Source organism: Lepisosteus oculatus, chromosome 26 (assembly GCF_040954835.1).
Source record: "Lepisosteus oculatus isolate fLepOcu1 chromosome 26, fLepOcu1.hap2, whole genome shotgun sequence".
Classification (NCBI taxonomy): Eukaryota; Metazoa; Chordata; class Actinopteri; order Semionotiformes; family Lepisosteidae; genus Lepisosteus; species Lepisosteus oculatus.
In genome coordinates this window covers 8,331,162-8,354,202 of record NC_090721.1, presented here as the reverse complement: position 1 = coordinate 8,354,202, position 23,041 = coordinate 8,331,162, and the positions used below count along the sequence as shown (strand labels likewise).

At 40.1% G+C, this 23,041-nt stretch overlaps 1 protein-coding gene across 5 annotated transcripts in view; it reads right to left on the bottom strand.

Moving 5' to 3' along the window:
* Window positions 1-19,886, bottom strand: part of usp32 (ubiquitin specific peptidase 32) — a 54,951-nt gene extending 35,065 nt beyond the window's left edge. For 4 of the 5 annotated variants that reach the window (XM_069184140.1, XM_015367669.2, XM_069184141.1 and 1 more), the window contains exons 1-3: window positions 19,657-19,886; window positions 9,633-9,760; window positions 325-430 (exon numbers count right to left, since the gene is read on the bottom strand). In XM_069184140.1, the coding sequence (XP_069040241.1) occupies window positions 325-430; window positions 9,633-9,760; window positions 19,657-19,714 (292 nt within the window). In that variant the 5' untranslated portion in view covers window positions 19,715-19,886. Of the gene's footprint in view, window positions 1-324; window positions 431-1,202; window positions 1,248-9,632; window positions 9,761-19,656 lie in introns of those variants that run through there. The other variant, XM_069184142.1, reaches the window with a different exon arrangement.
* Between the last annotated feature and the right edge of the window lie 3,155 nt (window positions 19,887-23,041).

The window sequence follows — 23,041 nt, the reverse complement described above, 5'->3', positions numbered from 1 at the left end:
TTCCTAACATTCCAATAACATTCTGATGGGAGCAAGACAGGGAGACCAGCTGGCTGGCGGATTTTGCAAACATCTTGTTTAAAAGGTTTGAGTGCTTTCTGTCTCTCTCACTAACACCTGAAAAAGAAGCCCTCGCTGGGGAGCCTTTCTTTCTGCTTTTCGGCACGGAATTAATCTTTATTTGTATCTTTCTCAACAGACATGACAATAGACAGTACGCAAGAATTTATTCATTTAAAGCAGCAGGGAACGTAGAGACAAACAGCTCTGAGGTTTGTCAGCAATAACTGCTGGTAATAAAAAAGAAGGATCACTCATACTCACATTTGGCTTTTTCTTCATCTCGGCCTCTTGTCAGTAGAACCAGTCCCACAATTAGATTGTTAAAATGTAGGCCTTTCGAAGTTCCTCCGAACGAGTTGTAGATTACCTAAAACAGAAAAAAAAGTTACTTGCATCCCCAAAAGCACTTTAAACTCACAGGACAAGAACATTCCTTATGCAAAGACACAATGAGAAGGTTAATTAAATATTTGGAAAAGAATAATAGAAAAGCATTCAAGTACCTTGCCAAGATAGCATGCTTTTCTTTTGAAGTTACTTGATGGCAAATTTAAAAAGTTGACAACATTTTTTGAAAAACGTAACGCACAAAAACATTTTCACAATTTTGTTTTTCAAAAGCAGAATCAAAAAAGGAATGCCACTTGCGTATGGTAATATTGAAACCACAACAATAAAAAAGTGTTAGTCGTTAGTAATTATTTTTCCTTATTATGCAACTGCTGGGCCTGATAACATTCGCCACTGACACCTTCAGTTCTCTCCTCCAGCACAGAAGATAGAGGCTCAGCTGCTGTGAAAACCAAAAAGCTGGCAATATATCACTGAGCTGTTTCTATGAGTGTGCAGTACCAGTTTAAAAAGAGGTGATTAATCAATGAGCCGTTGTTATTACCGGGGTTGAAAGTTAGTAATCTAGAGCTTGCAGGCAAAATATTTAACAAAACTGAAACTTATATTTAATAGCCAAAGAAGGCCATTAACGCCAATTAAATCCAGAGGTTTCATCACAGGTGCAGAAAGGTCGAAGGCAATTTTGAAAGACTGCTGCAAGCTTCCAGAGGTTGTTCTGTGCTATTTAGAGTAGGCTCATGTCTTGCATGATTTCCTTTAAAATGTTCATCTAAAAAATAAAGCACCTTATAAGACTTCCCCTACAAGATGGCTCCTCTGAAACATTGATCTCTGTCTCCATCGCTCTTCCACAGCCTCAAAACAGACTGTGATGATCCACAATCAGCAGGCTGGGAGAGACAAACAGCCGGTGTCATCAAGCTTATTTTCCTTTGGAAAATGGGAACATAAACTTCAGCCTTCACAAACAGCTTTCATTTTTAATCAAAACACACTGCGTTTATAAATAGCCTCCTGCAGGAAAAGGCGATGGGACAACTAACAGACGTACCTCCTGGCCATGCTGTCCGGGACAGCACCATCTGAGTCTGCGTGTGTTATAATGGACTGCAGCCTAGCTCCATGCTCAGTAGATCTGACAAGATGCACTCAAACGTCAAAAGAAAGCTACTCCACTCACAACTGCAGCAGATTCACAAAATGTATCCCCAGGAAAATGGACGCTTTCTTTTTTAACACTGCACAGTTAGGTTGTCATCAATTGCTACAGAGATCTTGACACTCCTGGCCAGAACCACCAGACTTGAATCTCTCCATTCATCTTCGCAAAGTGTTGTGAGTAATGTTCTCTCAGACCATGTACTACCTCTGATGGACTGTGTTGGGTTGTTGAGTCTTGCATGGCTGCACATTGCTTGCTGGGAACAGTCTAGATGGGAAACGACAGCGCTCTGACCTAGTACAGTACAACCTCTAACAAATCATTTCATGGAATGAAATGCTGTTCCCTGAAGGCTTCACAGCTGAAACGTTGTGTTTTCTCTCTTCTCTTTTCAGCATGGATTAAACCTATTACTTGTTCCTTTGCAAACTACGCATGCTGACGCAGCTACCCACCTGAACTACAGGGCCCACTGGTTCCTTTCTGTGCTTTCCTTTCTTGATTTTCGCCAGGTCTGACATTCAGAAAGCCATCTCTCTCACCAATGATGCGATTTAGTACTTTTGCACATCACACATGTGTCACAGCCACGAATAATCAATATATAATGCTATATAATAAATCAAAATAATGCGAAAAACATATCAATATCCAGAATATGTATACTTTAAGTGAATATGAAAAACAACAGTTGCAAATGAGAGGAGGCCTTTTGGAAGTTAGTGGCTAATTGATGCAAGGCACACATCCAGCTGTTAGCTGAAGAAGATGTTGTCTTCAACCGCACGGCTTGGTAGCTTGTGTAGCTCCAACAACCTTTTCTAAAAGCACACATTGCCAAATCTATGTGCTGTGTTGATGCAGTCCTAGCTAAACAGAATTATGTTTGTAAGTCAAGCAAAAGATGCTTCCACAAAGTGCAATCTCAGGGGTATGTACTGTCTACAGGCATTACAAATGTGGGGTATACACCTTAGGGGAAATATCATGCAATTTGGGCTGTAATAAATGTACAAAGTTATGCCTACAAAAAGGATCCCAGACACCAAAGTTAAAATCTCTCTCAAAGGCTGTGGTTGCTTCAGCCTGAAAATATGCAAAATAGAGCAGATTAAACAATGTGCTAGTTTTAGGTAGGTGCAGGATACAAGTACAGAAAACTGCACATAGAGGTTTGTGGCAACAGATAACATACCTTTTCATGCTAGCAATAAAAAAGGGCAAATAAAATTTCATTTTTTTTCTGGAATTTGCCTGTCTGCACGTACCAGTATGAACTACAAAGACGAACATTATGATGTAAATCCTACAGTAAAAGGTAAGGTGTTACTACTCAGAGGAATGGATCAACCTGGAGCAGAGAAGACAGTGCAGAAATCTACACAGTTACTCTTTGCATAACAAAAAACTGTACCAAACCATCTAGCTAAATAGCAAGAAATTATACAGAAAGCATTGGAAACTGATCTCTGGAGAATAACATTTAAATTACTTGTATGAGGTTTGATACCGACTAATTTGCTCCCAGGCGTTCCACCAAATCATGCTTTATACATCATGCCTTAGGCATGACAGGTAATCACATCCTGCTTCCTCTTGTTCCACAGAGTAAAAACAAGCTCTGTAATACATTCCTATTGGGTTGCTCCCTGCCTAAAGCATCATTAGGCTTTAAAGGCAGAACATCAAAAACGATTTAAAGAGTTCAATAGTTGCCTTGAAGGGATCAGGGATAAAGGTGTGGATTACAAAGGTGAAACTGAACCTTCTTCTGGTTCAAGGGGCAAGTAGAATCACAATGAGCTGTACCAGCAGCCCAGTCAATCAGTGTGCACTATGGTTATTTAAGAGAGCTGACCAGTACTGAACCAGTTCAAGTTGATGATGTCATCCCATTGAAAGCTAGACTGTACTGAATTCTTCCATAACAGAAGACCTGGTGTGGCAGAGTATGCTGTTGTCTTGGGAATGAAGCTTTGGGGCTGTGAATACTGTAAGCCTGCAAGAGACCACCTGTGATCAAGCCCTGGCTTGGAGCAGGGCAGGGCAGGGCAGGGCAGAGTTGCCCCCATCACACGTCACGAGACCCATGCAAAAGTGCACCACTACACGACATTTCAGATTTACAAAAGATTACAGATCCAAACTGAGCAGCACAAACATCACTCTGCTGGCACTGAAACCAAGGATTTTTAATTATTTAAAGACAAACCTTCAAATGCAGAGGAATACCTTTTGTGGTAAACATTTTCAAGTTTTACTTTACTTTAATTTCTAAATCACCTGCCTAAAATAATGGAAACCCAAACAGTAAAAAACAGTATTTTTTTTACATCAGTGTACTCAAATATAGCCCTTCTGCAGAACGTTTGTCAACAGTTCATTCCTTTGATAATGGGGAAAAAAAATTGAACTGGAAAAGAAGTAGTCTATCTTTTCATAACAGCAGCGTATCGTATGCAATTTCGGGCACAGATCACACACTTTTCTAAGGAACTCATTCACTTCCTTTCGGATTGCTTATTGTAGATGCGGATAATATGCTCTTTAAGTGAAAAAAACATTATAGTGAAGGACTGAATGCATTTCAATTGTTTGTATTATTTTAAGGAAAACAACAGAGAGTGTGACTTACAGGTAAATCAGGTAAAATAAATTCTGACTCAATGTGTCTTGACTGCAGGATGATATGACACAAATTGTGTTACATTGGAAAAGGTGTGAAGACTTGTGTAGATAGGTGTCTACAGGCACTTCCTGAAACCGAGACAGAAACATGCTTAAAATCTTTAGAAGACATTCCTGACATTCCAGGAGCCTCATTAGTGATGACAATTAATTACATTAAATTACACTAGTAAATCCCCAGTTTAACAGACTTCACTGTACTGTACGGAATCTACTAAATCACAATTCTGTCTGTAAAATCTAAAATGTTGGACAGCACAACTAATAAAACAAAAATGTAAAAATAAATACTACAATTAATTCAAATTCAGGAATATTAATGGTGCCCTATGGGTGTACTGTAGGTTGATGCTTACAATGCGTGTTGTTCTCGATTCATGTTTTAGCAAATTATATACAGTATGATACACAAAATAATGAGTTTATGTATTTATGATAATAAAGGCACAGCAACAATTTTCATTTTTTTACTGTTGATTGTAATTATTTAAACAATAAGTCAAAAGATCCAGAAATGATATATACAGTATATATAGTATATATAATTTCTAATATAATAGAGGACATTCAAAGGACACGCTTCATCCACATTAATCCATTAAACTGAGGGTTTATTGTACATTTCCATTGTGTGAAGTTTTAGTATTTGTAACAGACAAGGATATAATTATAATGTCTTGTCAAGTGGTTTAAAATATTGGAGTTTGTTGCATATGAATAAACAAGTCTATTGATATACTACATAAAGCACACAGGAGATTTACAGTTTAGGAACTGATTTCCATGCCTGTAAATATAATAAAGTGTAGAACTATGCTTTCTCCCAAATACAGTGCATAATACAGTAAATACATTCCATCCATAGCTCTGGCTTTTGACAAGTTTGAAGAGTAATGAAGCAAAAACATATTAAGGATCAAATCATTGAATCTACTGAATTTCAACTGCAGTTTGATTCTTGGTTGCTGCAACAGACAACGGCAATAAAGACACTGTGAAAATCCAAATGTTCTGAGTGAAATCTACATGTATATTTCTTTTAAACACCGTAGGACGAGTTTAAAAAGATAACCTATCGAGTTGATTGAGGAATTGCGAGAACAGTTCCTTCCAGTGCAGTGATGAACTGAGGCAGGGGAGTCAGATGTTACCACAGAACCAGGGATGAATGACTCCAGAGCAGCAACCTGCCAGTTCTGTCAAACAATTGGTCAGTTCAGTCACCTCTCAGCAAGATTCAATTTACTGACGTGGCCCACATTTGTCCCGAATGCAGTGAAAGCAATCCTAATCCAGCGGCTGCTGCCTGCCTCTCCTGACAAACCGGGATCACGATGGATTTTTAATGCAGAGCTATCCCGGCTTACGTTGGTTTCCACACAACGGAAAACTGGCAGTGCAGGAATTGCAGGGACAGTCAGACAGAAATCCCCACTAAGAAAAAAAAAGAAAAAGCCTGCAGAAATTCCCAAATTCAGCCCACAAAGCAGAGGGTTTCATCAGATGCAGAGAACAAGCAACAGTAATTCCGCCACACAAGAATACCAGCAGAAACAAATACAACTAGAACAATGAAGTACTGGAATTACAAAGTTGCCAGACAGGTTATTCAACATTCCTAGTGCCTAGTACAGATTCTACGCAGCAAATTCACCGTCATTAACAGACTGCATGGTATAGGGAAAGCAATTTCCTTTCCAAAAGCAGAGCTTACTTGACGTTGCTTGGTGAAATTACGAGGCTTGCAGCATATTGCCATTTCAATTTGTTCTCGTCTGTTCTTATGTGATTAAAGAAAATTTGATGGGGGGTGTGGTAATGTTCTATTGTGCTGATGTAACGGTGACAAACACTGCCATTGAAGAACATAGGATCTGTAAACCAGTAAACTATATATTGTATGCTAAGCCTTCAAAGTCTCGATCAGCTATTTCTATAAATGCCTGGAAAAATTCCTCTCTAAGCCTGCAGTCCGGATTCAGCAGGGAGGTAAATAAGTGTCTTGTAAGGCTTCTGCTTAAACATTCCTGTCTGTCAGGACATATAAGAGAAGTACTCAGGAACAAAATCTAAGGTCATATTTCAGAGAACACTCCTTCTGATTTAGCAATACTAGGCTGTAGTAACATACCACACGAATTCTCTATGTGGTACAAAGGGTATGTGTAGCATATACACATTAAGTGCATGTTCATGCTTCCTGTAAGATGGCAAAAGAAAAGGACCAAGCTTGGAAGGCTGGTATAAGGAAGAAATTCACAGAAAAGCTTACACCCAACAGTGAGTCAATACGTCATGTGAATTTGATTTTAAATTTGTTGATTGAAGAATAAAAATCACTACAGTATGTACACTTCTAAAAATCCAAATGTAACAAAAATGCATAAAGTAGAGCACCGACTAGATCAAGCAACTGTAAATAACACATACATTTCTGAATACACAAGGTTTATAGATATTGTCATTTTATAAATATGCTGAATTTACGTTTAACAATCCTCTGATGTTTTTCACTCATCTGGCTGTTCTGCATAGCCACCCGACTAGGAAAGGAAAGCGAGACAGTTTTATCCAAAGGTATGAACAGAAAGACAGTTTGAAAGACCAACTCATACCCGGGAGCAACAACTGTGAATGTTAAAAAAAAACTCTCAGAATATAACGTCTCCAAAATCACCGTTTGAGACTGGCAACATCTGGTATCTGTAGCAGAGTTCCACAATAGCAAGAAAATAAAAGACATGAATTTGCCATATAGCAATTAACGTACTCCTCAATCAAATGGGATAAAGTTATGAAGGTGGAGGAAAAACAACTTTTCACCATCATGCAGTTAATGGCAGCACGATGAGAAAGTTGAAGTTCTGTGAAGCAAAGAAAGAGACAAACTTGGTGTCCTAATTAAAACTGAGTGTCAATAAGATTCCAAACTGTACCAGGATATTTTAGCCAGATCCTTGGTGCCTCCTGTCATGAAGATGAATCTTGGACTCAAACTGATTTTATAACAGGATAACAACACAAAACCCTGAATCAAACACGATGACCAAATGCTTGGGAGAACAACATAAAAGTACTTGTGCTTGGACACGACAGAACTGAAGAAGCAAATCTCAAGTGCAGGTTGTGCTGGAGAAGTTCTGCATGAAGGGGTGGTGAGATATCCCTTATAAGCAATTAAACGGACGGTTATCCAAGTCAAAGAGTTCACAAAATACTGATTGCCCTGGTTGAACATATTTGAATGTCACACTTTTAGAAATATATGTAACATACAGAAACACATACATAATATCTCTTTTACATGTGTTCCATTTGTAACACAATACTGTAAAGAAGGCGGCTCCAGGGCCGAAACGTTGTGTTTTCTTTCTTCTCTTTTCAGCATGGAGTAAACCTATTACTTGTTCCTTTGCAGCCTACGCATGCTGACGCAGCTCCCCACCTGAACTACATACTGCTGTGTACTGAAAAGTGACTCTGATTTTTTCTTTCTATTTAAAAGACTACTATTTTTTTGCCCCGCAAATTTACATATCTGCTCATATCAACCCCTTAAGGCTAATAGTTTTGAGTCAAGTCGTTTATCCCATTTCTGCTGAGAAACGCCTGAGGGGAGGGAGGAAGACTAAATGAATTCTCGCAGTTTCCCTCTGTTCCTACAAACTTCCAGAGACAGAAGAAAGTCAGATCTGATGAGAATTAATGTACTGTGCATGGAAGATCTCTATGATTCCTGCAGGGCTGTAAGAGCTGGGAAGGGGGCTCAGGCAACTGCTGACAACAGGGGAAAGTCCCAAGGAGTGGGATGGCAGCTTTGGCAGCAGGAAGTGTATAAAGACAAGGGTTCATTGCATTCATGTCTGGTGGGGGGGTAGACACGCGTAAGTTATGAAAATATGTGTCTGACCCTGTCATCTTTTGAACTTATATGACATTGCAAAGATATGTCTAAAAAGGATGCCTCACAGTGTCTATGAATGCCAAGTAAGCTCCAGCACAACGAAACTGAAATTTTCAGAGCGTAATATACACGTCCATTTTAAACACAAAAGACAGTCTGTTGGCAAATTTAAGGCTTTTATCTGAGGTGGAGCAATATGATCAGGAGACGTAGGACCCTGGTCTTATTATTTCGTTCAGCGAGCATGCGTTCATCCAGAGATTGTCGCTCAAATTTTCACCAATGTTAAAATGTTACATGTATAATATTTTAAGATCAAATCACAAACTACCCCGGCCAGCGTGACCTTTCAAGTATTACAAGCTCTAGGTGGAAGCACGGAATGACTCATTTCTAAGCTTGAGCTCTCTCTGTATTTCTCTGGAAACGACAACCTCGGCTCTAATGAGCTGCATCATTATCTCCCAGATACTACTGTCTTAAAAAAAAGTGCAGCCCTTAATATACGTTATTCTCCTTCTAAATTAGGATCAGTCTGCATCCCCAGCTGAAAACTGTCCTTATGGTCAAGAGTAATGAATTGCGAATGTCACTTACCTTTCCTTTCAGGCAAACAAGCATGACTGTTATGGTTGAAGCAACAATTTTCACCTTAAACTTCACTCTGCTCTTACTGGGTTTAAACTGTCACATTACATGAACACTCAGGATTTTTGTGAAACTAAACTAACTGCTTCCTGGCACCATGGAAACAGCAAAGACCTGAAAATGGGATGATTCCTTTGGGTGTGCTGAGAAATTCTGTTGTCAGTTCAAACTAGATTTCTATATCTAATATGAAATCACAATCTATATACAGTTGTTGATATAACGAGTGGCTGAACTGTAATGCTGCCTCTATAATATTTCTATAAGTGGAATGAAAGAGATTTGCTTGAACTGGCCTAAATGAGCTAATACATGGCTGTCAATCCTCAGCACTCCAGCAGCAATAAACTCTCCAGGGAGATCATCACCAGAAAGCACTTGTTCACCTTCACTGCTTTAAACCCATATGGATACATTAATAATAAAAAAGACTGATATAAAAATACTAAATTTAAATGTATGTCATTGAAAGAAAGGGGCAGGTTGTTTGTGGATATATATAATATAGCCACATACATATATATACACACATCTCTCACTCAGCCACCCATGCACCTACACAAAAAAAGAGGAACAATTAGATTCCCCAGCTGTGAAGGTTATAAAAAAAACTGAATTATACATTATGCCTTTTAGAGATTCTATGTTTAGATCAAGAGGGCTGCTACAATTTTCACAGGCCTTAGCAGCGGAGCTAAATAATTAATGTGCAATTTGCAATTTGAAAAATGATTACCACTGACGAGAGAGACGGGAGAGGCAGGGTGGAGCTGCATGATTTTGGGACATTATAGGCGTCATAAAGTGACTTACCTCTGCGACCTTAGGTGGCATCCCATCTCCCAGCACCTCTCTGAAGAAGCACTGCTGGGTCATGTAGCAGGACAGGCCGCTCGTCCTCCTGAAAGCATCCTTCAGCCGCTTGAGCTCGACATCGGTAACTGCGGAGACACGGCGACAAACAGTGAGGCCTCAGGGAAAACGGTTCTCCACACAAATAAACCGATACGCTTTTAGAAAAGAAAACACAACGGTGCTTTTTTAGTGACATGTTGAGAAAACGCCCTTTTTTTCCCCAAAAAAAAGTGCCGGAACAGCAGTGACCCTCCAGTTGGCAGTCTCAGGCTACCATGTTAGAAATGTAATAATTCAAGCACCATCTGTGAAGATGCAGAATTCACCCCTCAGTGTGTTGAACTGGTTTACTGGGAGGGACGCACAGCGATTACACACACTCCTTGGCCCAAACCCACTTGGCCGAGAGACGGTAGTCTGGTGAAGAGGATGAAGCAATTTGAGCCCCTGAGAAGTGACAGGGCTGGGGGTCCTCCAGAGTCAAGAGGGCAGATTTTCCGGGTCCGAGGCACAAGCCACAGCCGATCGTCCCTCCCAGACATTTAATTTCCAGCCGGGCCTCCCCGAGTGATCACAACCTCGACCAGCTGCCCAGTGCCGAATGGGGCATTTACAGGAATGCTTGCAATGACAGCCTGTGATATTCTCTCGCCTCATCTCTCTGCCCTACATATTTGTTTTCACTTTTCAGCTATCGATGGGGCACCAATGTAATTAGAGCCAATTTCAGTGGCTTTTTAAAAAAAAACGCTTGAAAGCTCAGGTCTCCGACATAAAATATCTCATAAAACAGTTTCAGTTTAATAACAGAACTCGCATCTATTTGGACTGCCTTACCTTGAGCCACTGGGTTTAAATTAAAAAAAACAATGCTGCAACCAATTTAGTTGACAAAATCAAAAGGTATATATTTGTTTGTTCACCGGTGCCATTAACAGTATGGTAAATGGGGTGTAAAGCACAAACCAAAAGCTAAAGACAAAAACCACAAGCAATACCTTCCTGAGATACTACAGCTTCCTAGCTAGTGCCAGACACTTAATTAACTCCCCTACCCATCATTACAGAGCAATGGGCACCAGGATCTGGGCACAGGACAGGCCTGTTTGCTCTGCTTATGCACAACCTCTGATACTTCATGTTCAAAAGCAGTAAACCGTAATCACGCTTCCCCCAGCTGTAGAAGAATCATCACCCTCAGGAGATCCCATAAACCAATAAAGACCTTCCCAGCACGATCTGGGTTAATGCCCTCCTACGTCTTCTTGGGCAAAAAGGGAAGCAAGAAAAAAAATGACATCAGCTTGAATTTCCAAATAAAAAAAGGCTACTAAGCTGCTCTAATTCTTCTTCTTCAAACTGGCAAGAACACCTTAGCAATGTCAGACACAAATGTCTTATTTTAAGAAACGCACCGGCTGCGTACTTAAAAACAAATGATGACAAGCCGAAGCACAGATTCTCAACTAGCACAACGTGTCGGCAAGGCGCTGCCATGAAGGGAAAGCCGTCACAGAAACAAGAACATGGGACCAGCTCCAATCGAATCTAGCATCTCAATAACTTAGCACTAATTACTGCCTGTGACTGTTTAAGATGTATTGAGTAAAGTTAAAATTAACTATAACAAACAACAAAAAATTCAATTAATGGCCACTTTGATTTAATGGCTAATATTAGAGTGTTTGTTAACTTGTCAGGGTAAACTGAATAAAGAGGCTTCCTTGCAGAGCCGATTACACGCTATGAGCCAGGCGAAGCAGGCCTGAGCCTGTGTCATGTTATTAGCCCACGCTGGCCAAGACTGCCCACATGGTGGTCCAGCAGGGCAGGGCTGGGACCCTCCTAGCTCTCCCGAAAGCCACAACTCCTGGGCTATGCTGGGCGCCTGCTGGCTTGTGGTGACATCAGTGAGAGTGTCTGGCATGGTCAGGCTCCCAGCGTTTCAAACGACCACTGGCTATGAAGGTAGCATGTCTGAGGAGCCTCGTTCTCACCAGAGGCGGGAGTGTGAGAACCACTATGACATCAAATTTGTTTTTTTCCAAGCACTGTAAGATTTCACCCAAGGTCATAATGCGATGATAAAAAAAGTGATTAGTTACTCGCGATGCACAATGTGAACCTGTTTGACCTCATCTGATCTTTACTTTTCAAAATCTATTAAAAGAGGTGTGATCCTACATTTCACTAAAATGCATGTGATCACTAGGTTTTTCTTTCTTTCTTCTTGAGAATGCAAAATAGGTTAGGAGTTGATTTATTAAGTCTGCACAAAACTATTAATAATCATTTATACTTAATTTGTTGCTACATTTGTGCTCCAGTCCTGAGTTAGTGCAGCTCAGTGTTAATGTGTGTTGGACAAGCCTTGTAGTCTGAGCTCTGTACTGTGCCATGCCAGTTTTGTATTAAGAGAGGGCAGGCTGTATTGGAGGGAACTGCTTTCCATCAGTTCTAAACATTCCCCAAAGAGTACTGCAACATTACAGCATTGTACTTTGAGGAAAAATAAGGTAGCTTCTTCGGGGCTAGGAACATTAAGAGCACATTCATTGTAAGACACATCACAGCAGGACACAAAGCCCAGACTAATTTGTGTTGTAAATTAAAAAAAGAAGTCTGAGATTTACAGCAACAGCAAAGGCGATGCAGAAGCCCGTGGCTGGTTTCCTTACTGATTATTTTTAGAAATTGCACAAATGCAGTTGCAGAATAACAACCTGGCAGCTTATCCAATTAAAAATTAAAAGCTGGTGGGCAAACAGGAAAAAAGAATGCCTTCCCTTTGCCCGCCCTTGCCTGTGCCCGGAGAAAGCAGCAGCTTTTGTTGTGGGAAGAAGCCGAAAGGAGGTTTTTAAAAGCTTGTCAGGGTCCTCGAACCCCTGACGCTGTGCTCTCATGCAGCCCTTCCAAACAACCACAGGTGGGCAGGACTGCACTGACTGCACACAAGGTCCGTTTCAATCCCAAACACAGCCAGGAGCAACAGTTCTGGTAGGAAATAAAAACCCGCAAGGAAACAAATTCATTGCACTGATACCCCAACATATGGAAGTGCAGAAATGGGTGTCTGAAATTTACCGGATGTGATTAAATCCCCTGAGCATGGGTTTCAGATCACAAAGCACAAGGCGCTTAAGAGAGGCCTGTTCTTTAGTTTTATTGAAAGATCTGGTTTGTACTTGATGATGCTGCTCAGATTCAATGCCCAGTTGTGCATCTGCGAATGCTACCAATTTAGTTTTGGAAACAATGTTGCAGCTGGAAAACAAACCAGAAATAAATATATAGCTGAATAATGAATGAATCCTATATATCTGTTTGGAGATGCATTTATGAACTTCAGGCAGTGAATAAGAAAAGAGAAGTAAGGTGGAAAGGCATTCGATGTTGTCTTCTTTATTTATAGGTTTACATTCAGACACAACCCGTCTACTTCATTAACAGACAGAAAAGAAAATACATGCATATATTTCCAGTAGTCGTAGCTACACCCTGACATTTAAAAGCACACGTGATTCTAAAGAAAAGATAAGCTAAGCTGCACGAAAGTTCAGTCCTATTCATACTTCTTGGAAATAAAAGCACAATCATGGGCACCGCATGACTGATAGGCTCTAGCGAAATGTACACAGCATCTAACTTGAGCAGAAAAGCTGAATTCCGATAAATGAAATACCGTGGAACACTGGAGCATAAGACTGAACATACATACATAAGATACAAGTGTCTGACAGGGAGGACTTAAATCCATCCTACAGACTTGTCAATGGTTCTCTTCCTGGGCAGATAAATCTGTATTGTGTCTGATGGAAAGGACCCCAGTGAGGAAAATCAACCAGGAGTGGTGGGGGAGACGGAAAAGACAGAATATAAAGTTATATCAAAGATAAAAAGCCAGCTAAAGAAAGGTATGATGCTCAGCATTGCCCCCTCCCAGCTCTTGGACCCTGGTTCTGTTCCAGACTGCGGTGCCTCCCGTGTGGGTTTTAGAGGAGTGACTGGTGGGCTTACTGGTGTCTCTAAATTGTGTGCGAGTCCTGCAGCGGATTGCTGTCCCATCCAGAGTGTAGTCTGGCTGCAATCCTCCACAGGACTTAGCAACTTTCTAATAATGGATGCATGTATAATAATGTTCTTTATAAAGGCCTGTGCAGCCTATAGTAGATATACAGTAGCCTATAACATGCGTGTAGTATTGGTGGAATTACCTAATGAAGTTACTGTGTTGTCTCTGTAAATGACTTTGTGTCTTGAAAGGCGTTCTGCTAAAGTTTAATAATGCCCTTCGTTTGCCTTTTTAAAAGCGAATCACAATAGTTTGATCTGCAAAACCTGAGCCCTGTCCCTGAGAATGTTATTTTAAAAAGGATGAAGAATGCAATTATTAAACCCATATTTTTAAAGTAATTCCTGGCTTCCACGGCTCACAGTGGGAATTGAATGAGTTTAATCATTTCTGCATCTGCACTTATAATCCCCTCGCTGAAAATTTAATCGAAAACAAATTAAATCTCATAACTGAAAGTCAAAAGGACTGCTAACTGCTAATTGCACACAGAGCAGTTCTGCTTCAATTAACAGCCAACATCACAGAATTATTTAATCGCAGATGGAGACAATATAATCACTTGGACAGGAATGTCCTACACTCTGTCTGTATACCCCAAGCAAACATTCACCTCTTCCTTTTTATTTAAAATGTATTGGATTTTGTAGTGGTACAGACCAGCTGCAATGGCAACAAAATGCATCTTCACATTATATATACATTTTACTGGGGGGCGGCACTGTGGAATAGCAGTTTGGGCTCTGATTTCATTACCGGCGGGCTGTGGGTTCGAACAGTTGTTCTATCTTTGCAGAAGTATTTTACCTTAATCCATCTCTCAACATGCTCAATGCTACAAAACCTCATGCAAGCACTAAGCACAGCAAAGACATAGCAAATCAAAACGTTAATGCTCTCTGTATTGATCAGAGAATAAGTCCATATTGCTGGGGACAGCCTTTAAATAAATACCACACACAACAGACAAATAACAGAGGACAAAGAAGGAACTGAGAGCTATGTCATTTACAAGAGTACATGATAAATTCTCCATCCTTCAACAGAGAAGCAGCAAATTCATTTCTAAACAATTCATTTTTTTTGTCCCTTTAAATGAAAACCTGTGGTAGCAATGCAGTGGTTTGGTTAAGCTGAGCCTAGAGAAATTCTAGCATTCCTCAGAACACAATACTGTAAACCCTTGGTTTAAAAGACAACACCACACTCATATAACATTGGACTCTCCACTCAAAGCACTTCACAGGTGTGGACTCCCCTTCACCATCACCAATGTAGCACCACATGGATCATGTGACAGCAGCCAAAGCTCATTTTAAACTGTATATGTATGACACATGAAATCAAAAAGCAATTTTCATTGACAGTGCCGATTGTGATTGTTAAGAAATACCCAGAAATAATTGATAGAATATACATATATTTTATATATTTTTGACTTAATGAGTTATTGGGCTGAAAAGGGTCTGATTTAACACTGATGTAACAGACCCCCTTCCCCCTATTAGTCAGTTAAACCAAGGGTTTACTGTATACTTTAATTCAAAGCTAAATACCTTTGATTCAAGTGAATCATATAAAATGCACAAAACCGACTTTTCAGTTGTCACTTCACTCCAAAAGCTGTGTGGTTTGGGCTAAAAATAAAATGGCAAGAAAGCCTACAAAAAAAAATCACATAGCTGCAAGGTGTGGTGGATTGCACAGAAACCTTTTTGAAGCTTCCTCTGGCAGTACAGGGGTGAGAAACATAAAAGCCTGTGGCAGAAAAAGTACAGGAGGGCTCTGGGGGACAAAAACACCAGCCACAGTGCTGACGAGGTGGTCAGAGCACCAAGCATTTATCAGTCTTGTGTGTCAGTTTCCAGCAATTTGCTTGAATTGTTCTAATATTTGGATAAAGGGAAGAATGTGGCTTTTTAGGGAGAAATATAAAAAGAGACACAAATGAAAATACATACGAAGGCACTAAAACAAAGCCTTTCAGATGTCTGAAACACTATGTGTATTGTGATGCTGTGATGCAATGCATTTGTATTCCAGGACACCAAGACACCATATATGCAAATGTCTGCCTGCTTTTCCAGTGCACAAGAAGAACAATGACGTTAATTCTGCAGACTTAGCCTATCTTCTCTCGCCTTTTCCATTTTTAGACTACACAATGCTACCACTGACAACCCATGCTTGACAACACTCGCACAAGAAGCAATTGCGAGTAACAGAGAGGGCGTAACAATCCAAGAACTTTGTTGCAAAAATGAATTTGTGAGATTTGAAGGTATCATTAAGTAAAATGACAGGGAGGACAACACCCCATCTCTTATGGCTCGGAGAAATTTAAAAACTCAGTTACGACCATTTAAATTTAGCTGAATGAACCTACAAATTAGGATCAAATTTAACCTGAAGACAGAGTACAGATTTAAACACATATCCAAACTTGCTGAAAGAAAGTGTTCACATCTTAAAATAAATCACTGTAAGATTCGAAAAGTTCCGTTGCTCTAATTTAGAAATTAAATTCATACTTAAATACTATCAAATTTTAGTAAACAGACTGTCATGTATTTTTATTTACATTTCCTACACTATGTGTAAATGTCAAATTCTGTTTACATACAAAATAAATGTTCACAGAACAAGAACTTCACACAACATTTTTAATATATCACATTCCTAAAAACAGACCCTAGACACATTTGATCAAGTATACTCATATCTGTTTTCAGATATATAAAGAATAAATTTAGTGTACTTTTTATTTCAGAATATAATATGAAATATAATTTATTACATAATATCTTTACTTGTAACAAACAAAATGCTAGTTAACCCCTACATTTTATTAGGTAGCCATTACAATAAAACTGTTCATGATTTTAAATTTTCTATATCTGTTTTATACTGTAATTCTTAACTCTTAAAGAGAAAACTGAATAAAGCTGATAGCACACTATACTTATCATCCTAAGTAAGCACTAACACTGACAATCATGCAAAACTTTCCAAGCAAACCATATTCTCTTTGTGTTTCCTGCATACACACCTCATACTGTGGATAAGAACATCCAAGGATCTGAATTGGGAAAGGGCACAAAAATACCATGTTTTACACCAATGTGAAAGGACATTAGCTAAAGGGAAATTGTTTTCTTGATCAGAAATAAATACAATGTATGCACACAGCAGACACAGAGAAACAGCTGAATGTTCAGGTACTTTGCTCTTCAGCTTGGAAAAACAGCCAGAAAACTGTTGACACAGCTTTCACACACCTATTCTATATCTACCTGACCATGATATCTGAGCAGGCATGCAGGTAAAACTACACCATAGCTTTAACTTGATTACTCATATCAGCAGTAGACTATACCTTACAAGTTGTCATAATGGGTAAAATTTAAGATCTGATGCTAGAACAGTATTCATACCAGCAGTAGACTACACCTTGCAAGCGCTAACCTTAAAACTAACCCCTGTGAGTTTGCTCAACTGCAGCAAACTCGACTCTCGCAGTACAGTCACCTCTCAAAATACACAGAAGGCTCTGGTGACCAGAAAACAGTACAGGCTTTAGGTCTCTGTTCAACAGCACAGGTTGAAACATGAAATTACTAGGGAAAAAAAAAGGATAATGTCTGCACTTTCATTTGTGTCTCCCCATCCCCAAGACGTTTTTAAAAAAGAGTAAATTTGCAAATGAGCAATAGCGATATGATCAATGCTAGATCTTTTTTCCCTGTAGGACACCAGGTGTAAAACCCCTGCAAATTATTTGATGCGTCATCAGCCACAAATGCAATGAAAGAGAAGACAGAACTGCTCCTGTCAGAGAACACTTCCCCCTCAGGGGCTTCCCCACACAGTACCGTGTGCTGTAGCAATTAACCAGACTACTTAATCACTGGTGCTGGTCTCTAATTGGCGTTCACATTGGAAATGTAGAGCTCGGAAGAGCCCTCCCCCCAATCCTCTCCAATCCTAACCACCTCTACATTTTTTTGCAGACAATATTTATTCAAAAATGCAAAGTCTGCAAAAGTTCAAAGCTGCAGTGGTACTTGACTTAATTCAATATAATTGTTTGCCAGGGACTATGTACAATACGTTCTCATTTAACCCTCATAAACATTGCACTGCTTAGAAAAGAGTAAAATTACCATCATTACTACTGAAATCCATTTTTTTCCCTTTCTGCTCTGTACTAATGTAGACTGCTTGCTTCACACAGAAATCAGCTAGTGTTTGCAGGAATGTTAATTTGGGTAGATGTGATAAATGAGTCTGGGAGACGTCTTTAGCAAAAGCCAGAATGATATTTTCTCTATCGCATTGTCTACAGAGATTAGAAGCAATTTTTTTTCCCCACTTAAATATCTGGTTTTCAGCAGTGAAATTATATAAATGCAAACTATTACTTATTTCAGCACTGGCTCAAAGTTTAATGACCTGTCCTTTTTGTAGATAAACAGCTCTGATTTATCATGCCGTTATTTGGTATTACATGCCAAAGTGAGTCCTGATTGCTGCTGCTGAAAATGACAGGGTTACACCAGTAAACAGACTGGATTACTGGGAAGGGAACTGAAGTCTGTGCTAATAGAACGTGCCTATAAATACTGTCGTACAGTAACAGTGTTGCGACACATAGATACTCATACACAGGCACAGCATTTTTTCTCAAATGATTAAGTAATGGATAGTAAGAGAATGCAGTTTGCAAGAATGCAAGAATAATAACCCCATTAGATAAATAACAAATACAGTTTAAACTAACTTTGATGATTGTTTTGCTGTTAACACACCAGAGAGCTCTGCAGTTCTGGTGTGCATCATCATCTTGTTCACACGCTCTTCAGAGGTGCCCTGCTTGCACTGCTTATCTGCAGATGACAGATCTCCGATGCACACACCATTGTGGATTAGAAAGCAGAGGGTGTTGAGGCCACTGGCCACTATTCCATTTAAAATAAAACAAAGTGAGAAGTTCTCATTTCAAGGGGAGTTTGTCAGTCGGATGTCCAAGCATCCAATCTCAAATTTTACCCATTATGACAACTAAGGGCTTGTCTCAAGTGTAGTGTCAATGCCTTTCATAAAGCAGAAACTGTAACACAAAACACTAAATTAATCTGCTACTGAAGACTTCCTTGCAGTAAGGCCTTGATACAGTGACACCACAACAATGCACCCATACGGGCGTTTTGAAAGGGCTTTCAGTCTGCGTTTGGTGTAACTATTAAAAACCAAAATAAACGTTAAACGATCATTAAAGAAAGTGCTGTTTACGCTTTAGGCGTGCATGACAGGGGCGATCTCTCGCTTTCCTCCAAAGGTGGAGATCTGGTAAATGTCCTGTACCGACCTGAGCTCCAAAGTAAAAAAAGGCAATCTTCCTCTCCTAAATTAACGATTATCCATCATTATTGCTCGCCACACACAACTACAGGGCACACACGTTATCGGCGGCCTGGCTTCATTCCTGTTGGTATTCTGAGCCTTATTTGCTAATGGGTTGTGCCGGATCACTTAAGCTGCTTAGTACTACAGTGTCACATTCCGATAGCGGAGCTCGGCCTCGGCCAATTGGAACAAAACGCAGAAAAATAAACAAAAAATATTCGCTTCACCCCGGATCCCCAGATTCTCCCCTGCCCCTCTGTACAATTCTGCTGAATCGCGGTTCCTTCGGCTTTCAGAACCCAGCACCTCAGCGACCGAGCGCCCCGGGCAGCTTCAGTACGGACACGACACTTGTCAACACCGCCTCGCCTCCTGCAGCCCGCCTGGGAAACCGACAGCGCTCCAGATCCCCCCGCAGCCGTGCGGTAAACAAGGCGAGCCCCGCTTGCTGTCACTGACCGCAGGGTGTTCAGTCCCACCTTCTCCAGCGGTAACAGCACTCACCTCTCTTAACGGCCTCGTCATACGACAGGAACCCTATCCGCGACTCCTTGGCGCCCATGTTGCCCTCATTTCACAACAATGCGAGATATGATTCTGTAGGGGGGACCCGGTGCCTGCTGCCTGTTTTTTTTTCCCCCTGGTTTGTCGTGCGCTCGATGCCAACACCACCGTAGCCTCAGTGTTTTCGCCGAATGACGCTCTTCCTCGCCGACGCCTCCATACTTGGTCACATGACCGAACCTAATGTCGGGTCACCTGACGAGGTAGGAAAACAGCTACAGCGGCACTGCAGCGCGCAGGCGCCGGGCGCGAGGACATTGACTGCACCGCTGGCGCGAGCGAAGCGAAGATAATGGATTTCTCCTGCATCAATAGCGCTATAATAATAATAATAATAATAATAATAATAATAATATAGTGTCTTCAAAATCAACTTCTCAAAGCTCTTAACAGTAAGAGAAAAAAATCATGTGAAGTGCATCACCATGCTTGATACTCTTCTGCTTTCTATTATGTATTAAATACATACTTAATAATATCTTATAACTTTAAACTATTTGCAGACAAAAGGAACCAACCGAATAGCAAGTAGGAGCGAAATAGTAATTTATGTAAAAAATGTCTGCATACTTCATTTAATAAACAATGACTACTGTTTTAGTATTCGTAGGAATACTGCAGTAATGTTCACACGATTTATATAAGAAATTTGCAGAATTAAATTTCATGATTGCTTCAGGACTGGATTAACCCCCACTTTAAAGTGTTAGTTGGTATATCATGAACCATTTGATTTTATTAAAATTTAATTATGTAAATAAATACTGCGAACCAGCGAAAGTTTTCCTGTGAACGGAAACAGACAGCCCTGAAGGAAAGACCTAGACAATATATCGTGCACAAGACTTACTGTCTCCACGATTTATGGTCTTTGAGGTTTCGAGTCACAAGAGGTCTCATTTCCTATTGAGAGGTTAAAGCATAGTTCTGTTTTAAAGGCAATTACTGTTTTTTTACATCATTCTAATTACGCCAGCTGAGATTTACAGTAATATAGTAAAAGGTCTCGAACCCACACGCTCGAGGGACAAAGGGCCTTCGTCTCAGATCAGCTCTTAATTAGTCAGCTGCATTAATTATTGGGCCAACTGATTAATTACAGTTTTTATCGTTTGCTAAAAAAAAGTGCGCTTTGAAAACCCGTTTTATGCCTCATTTGCGCATAATTATTCTGTTGGGAAATGAAAGTAAGTGTGTTTGTGTAGTGTTAGCCTGTATTAAACCGCAGGTGAATGAGCCCTTTCGTGGTGTTAATGGATACGGATATATATGACCGGAAGCTCCGGACCAAGGTTTGACTGTCCCTGCTGGCTCCACCCCCCGGGACCAGGTCTCGGCCAATCAGGGAGCAGACCCCGAGACACACCCCTGAAAATGATCGGATCGCTTTCGGACGGGAAATGACACGATTTGACAGCTAAAACGTTTAGGGCTTTTGGCTTGTGAGAGATCAGAATATGACTCTGGAACAAGATAACCTCCCTTGTAAGTGCGGATCCGACACCAGCTGCCTTGCCTAAAAGGACTGCATCTAACTTTGACTGTAAGCAGCGCCGAAGGCAAAGATAAATTACAATCCCATTGAGAGGAAATAGATATAAAATGCAAGAGGAGCAAATCAAGATAGTAAAGAGGAACATAGATCAATACACTCGTTTAGATGAACTAAGAGACAGGATGTATTGTTCTCATTAATTCTCTACCAATAAAGAGCAAGAAGCAACAATGCTGTTGGGTTTCTTCTGGTCTGGTCTACAATACTGGTTCGCTTGCCTTCCTCTTTCTCTTCATTTTATTGTCCTAGCAATCCAGTTGTGACTTGTACTAGATCAGCCACATAATGGTGACCTTAGAAGAACCCGAGATGTGAAACTTATTTTAGCAAATTCACTTCCTCTGAACTGGACTGTACACGGAGACGTAGTCTGAAAAAGGAGTAGTCAAACAACGCACATCATTCACGGACTATTACAACTTCCACAAACAGGACGCTGGAATCAGCCTGCGATTTAAACGTGGGAGTGGAAGAAAAAACAAACATTTATAATGCCTTCTTGGTGTTGATATCAGATACGGGAGAGCTGGCAAATGTTGTAGAAATGACAAAGGATTTGAAAGTATTTAAACAGCGCTTTCAAGACGTCTGAGCAAACAGTTTACAGAGTAAATTAAAATTACACAGGTGCACAGTGTTGAATGCAGTATCACAAACAAACCACAGGCATGATAAACAGCTCATACTGTCTTGGACTGTCTTGTTAGCACATCATTGTCGTCTTCTAGGCCATAAAAAATGTTAAACAGACTATCATGACATTAAAAGTGATTAATTTCAAGCAAGTGATGTTGTCTAAATTGCAGAAAATTCCAAGACCACATTTAGAATATCGTATACAATTCTGGTCACCACATTACAAAACAAAAAAACTAACGCTGGCTCTGGAATCAGACCAGGCAAGAGCAACGACAGTCAGTCCCGGGTTCGACTGTGACCTGTCTCATGTGCTCATTCTGGTGAGGCCTGCAGGCCCGTCCGGAAAGGATCCCAATAATGTTATAGCGACCTCAAGTGGCCTCAGGGAGAAATACAGCGCATCACCTTGAAACAAATGAAAACAGATCAAGCAAGTTATTGATAAACTAATAGCGGTTTTGTTTTGAAATTTGGTTGACTTACGGAATAAACTCCGATATTTATAAAATACCCTACCGTTAGTAGGACCATTTCTATGTTCGAAACACATTGGTGCCACTGTGGTTACCGATATTAAAAAGTCAAGTTTTATTGAACATTAATACATGATAAAAGAGAAAATGGATGGAAAAAGACAAGTCAACAAAAAAAAAACACCCAGAACAATATATTGCCAGAGATAATTACAAATCTGAACACGACAGGTTACAATTTTACACACGCCAATTGTGTTTTTTGCCTTGTTTTTTTCTAGCCTTTTATGGAGTTGAAGGAATATTGTATTTCCGCCTTATAAGCATTGAAGGGGGGTAGTATTGGTCCATTTTGTTTTGTGGATGCGATTTATATCCGTTATCAATAATTGATTAGAAATACACGATCTTTTCCCATTGTACAGCATAACATCATATCAAACATCTTAGATCTAACACCCACATTCAAATGCTTGAAGAGAAAAGTTATCATTGCAGAGGTCAGCGGCTTACTGGTTGCCGCCGAAGTGTCCTGACAGGAGAAACGCTGAGGAAGTAGATGTTCTATGGAAAAATAACATTTATTTACAGTTAATCTGTAGGTAATACTTCCTATATATCATAATCACAAAACAAAAAGGTCCAACGCTACACCCTC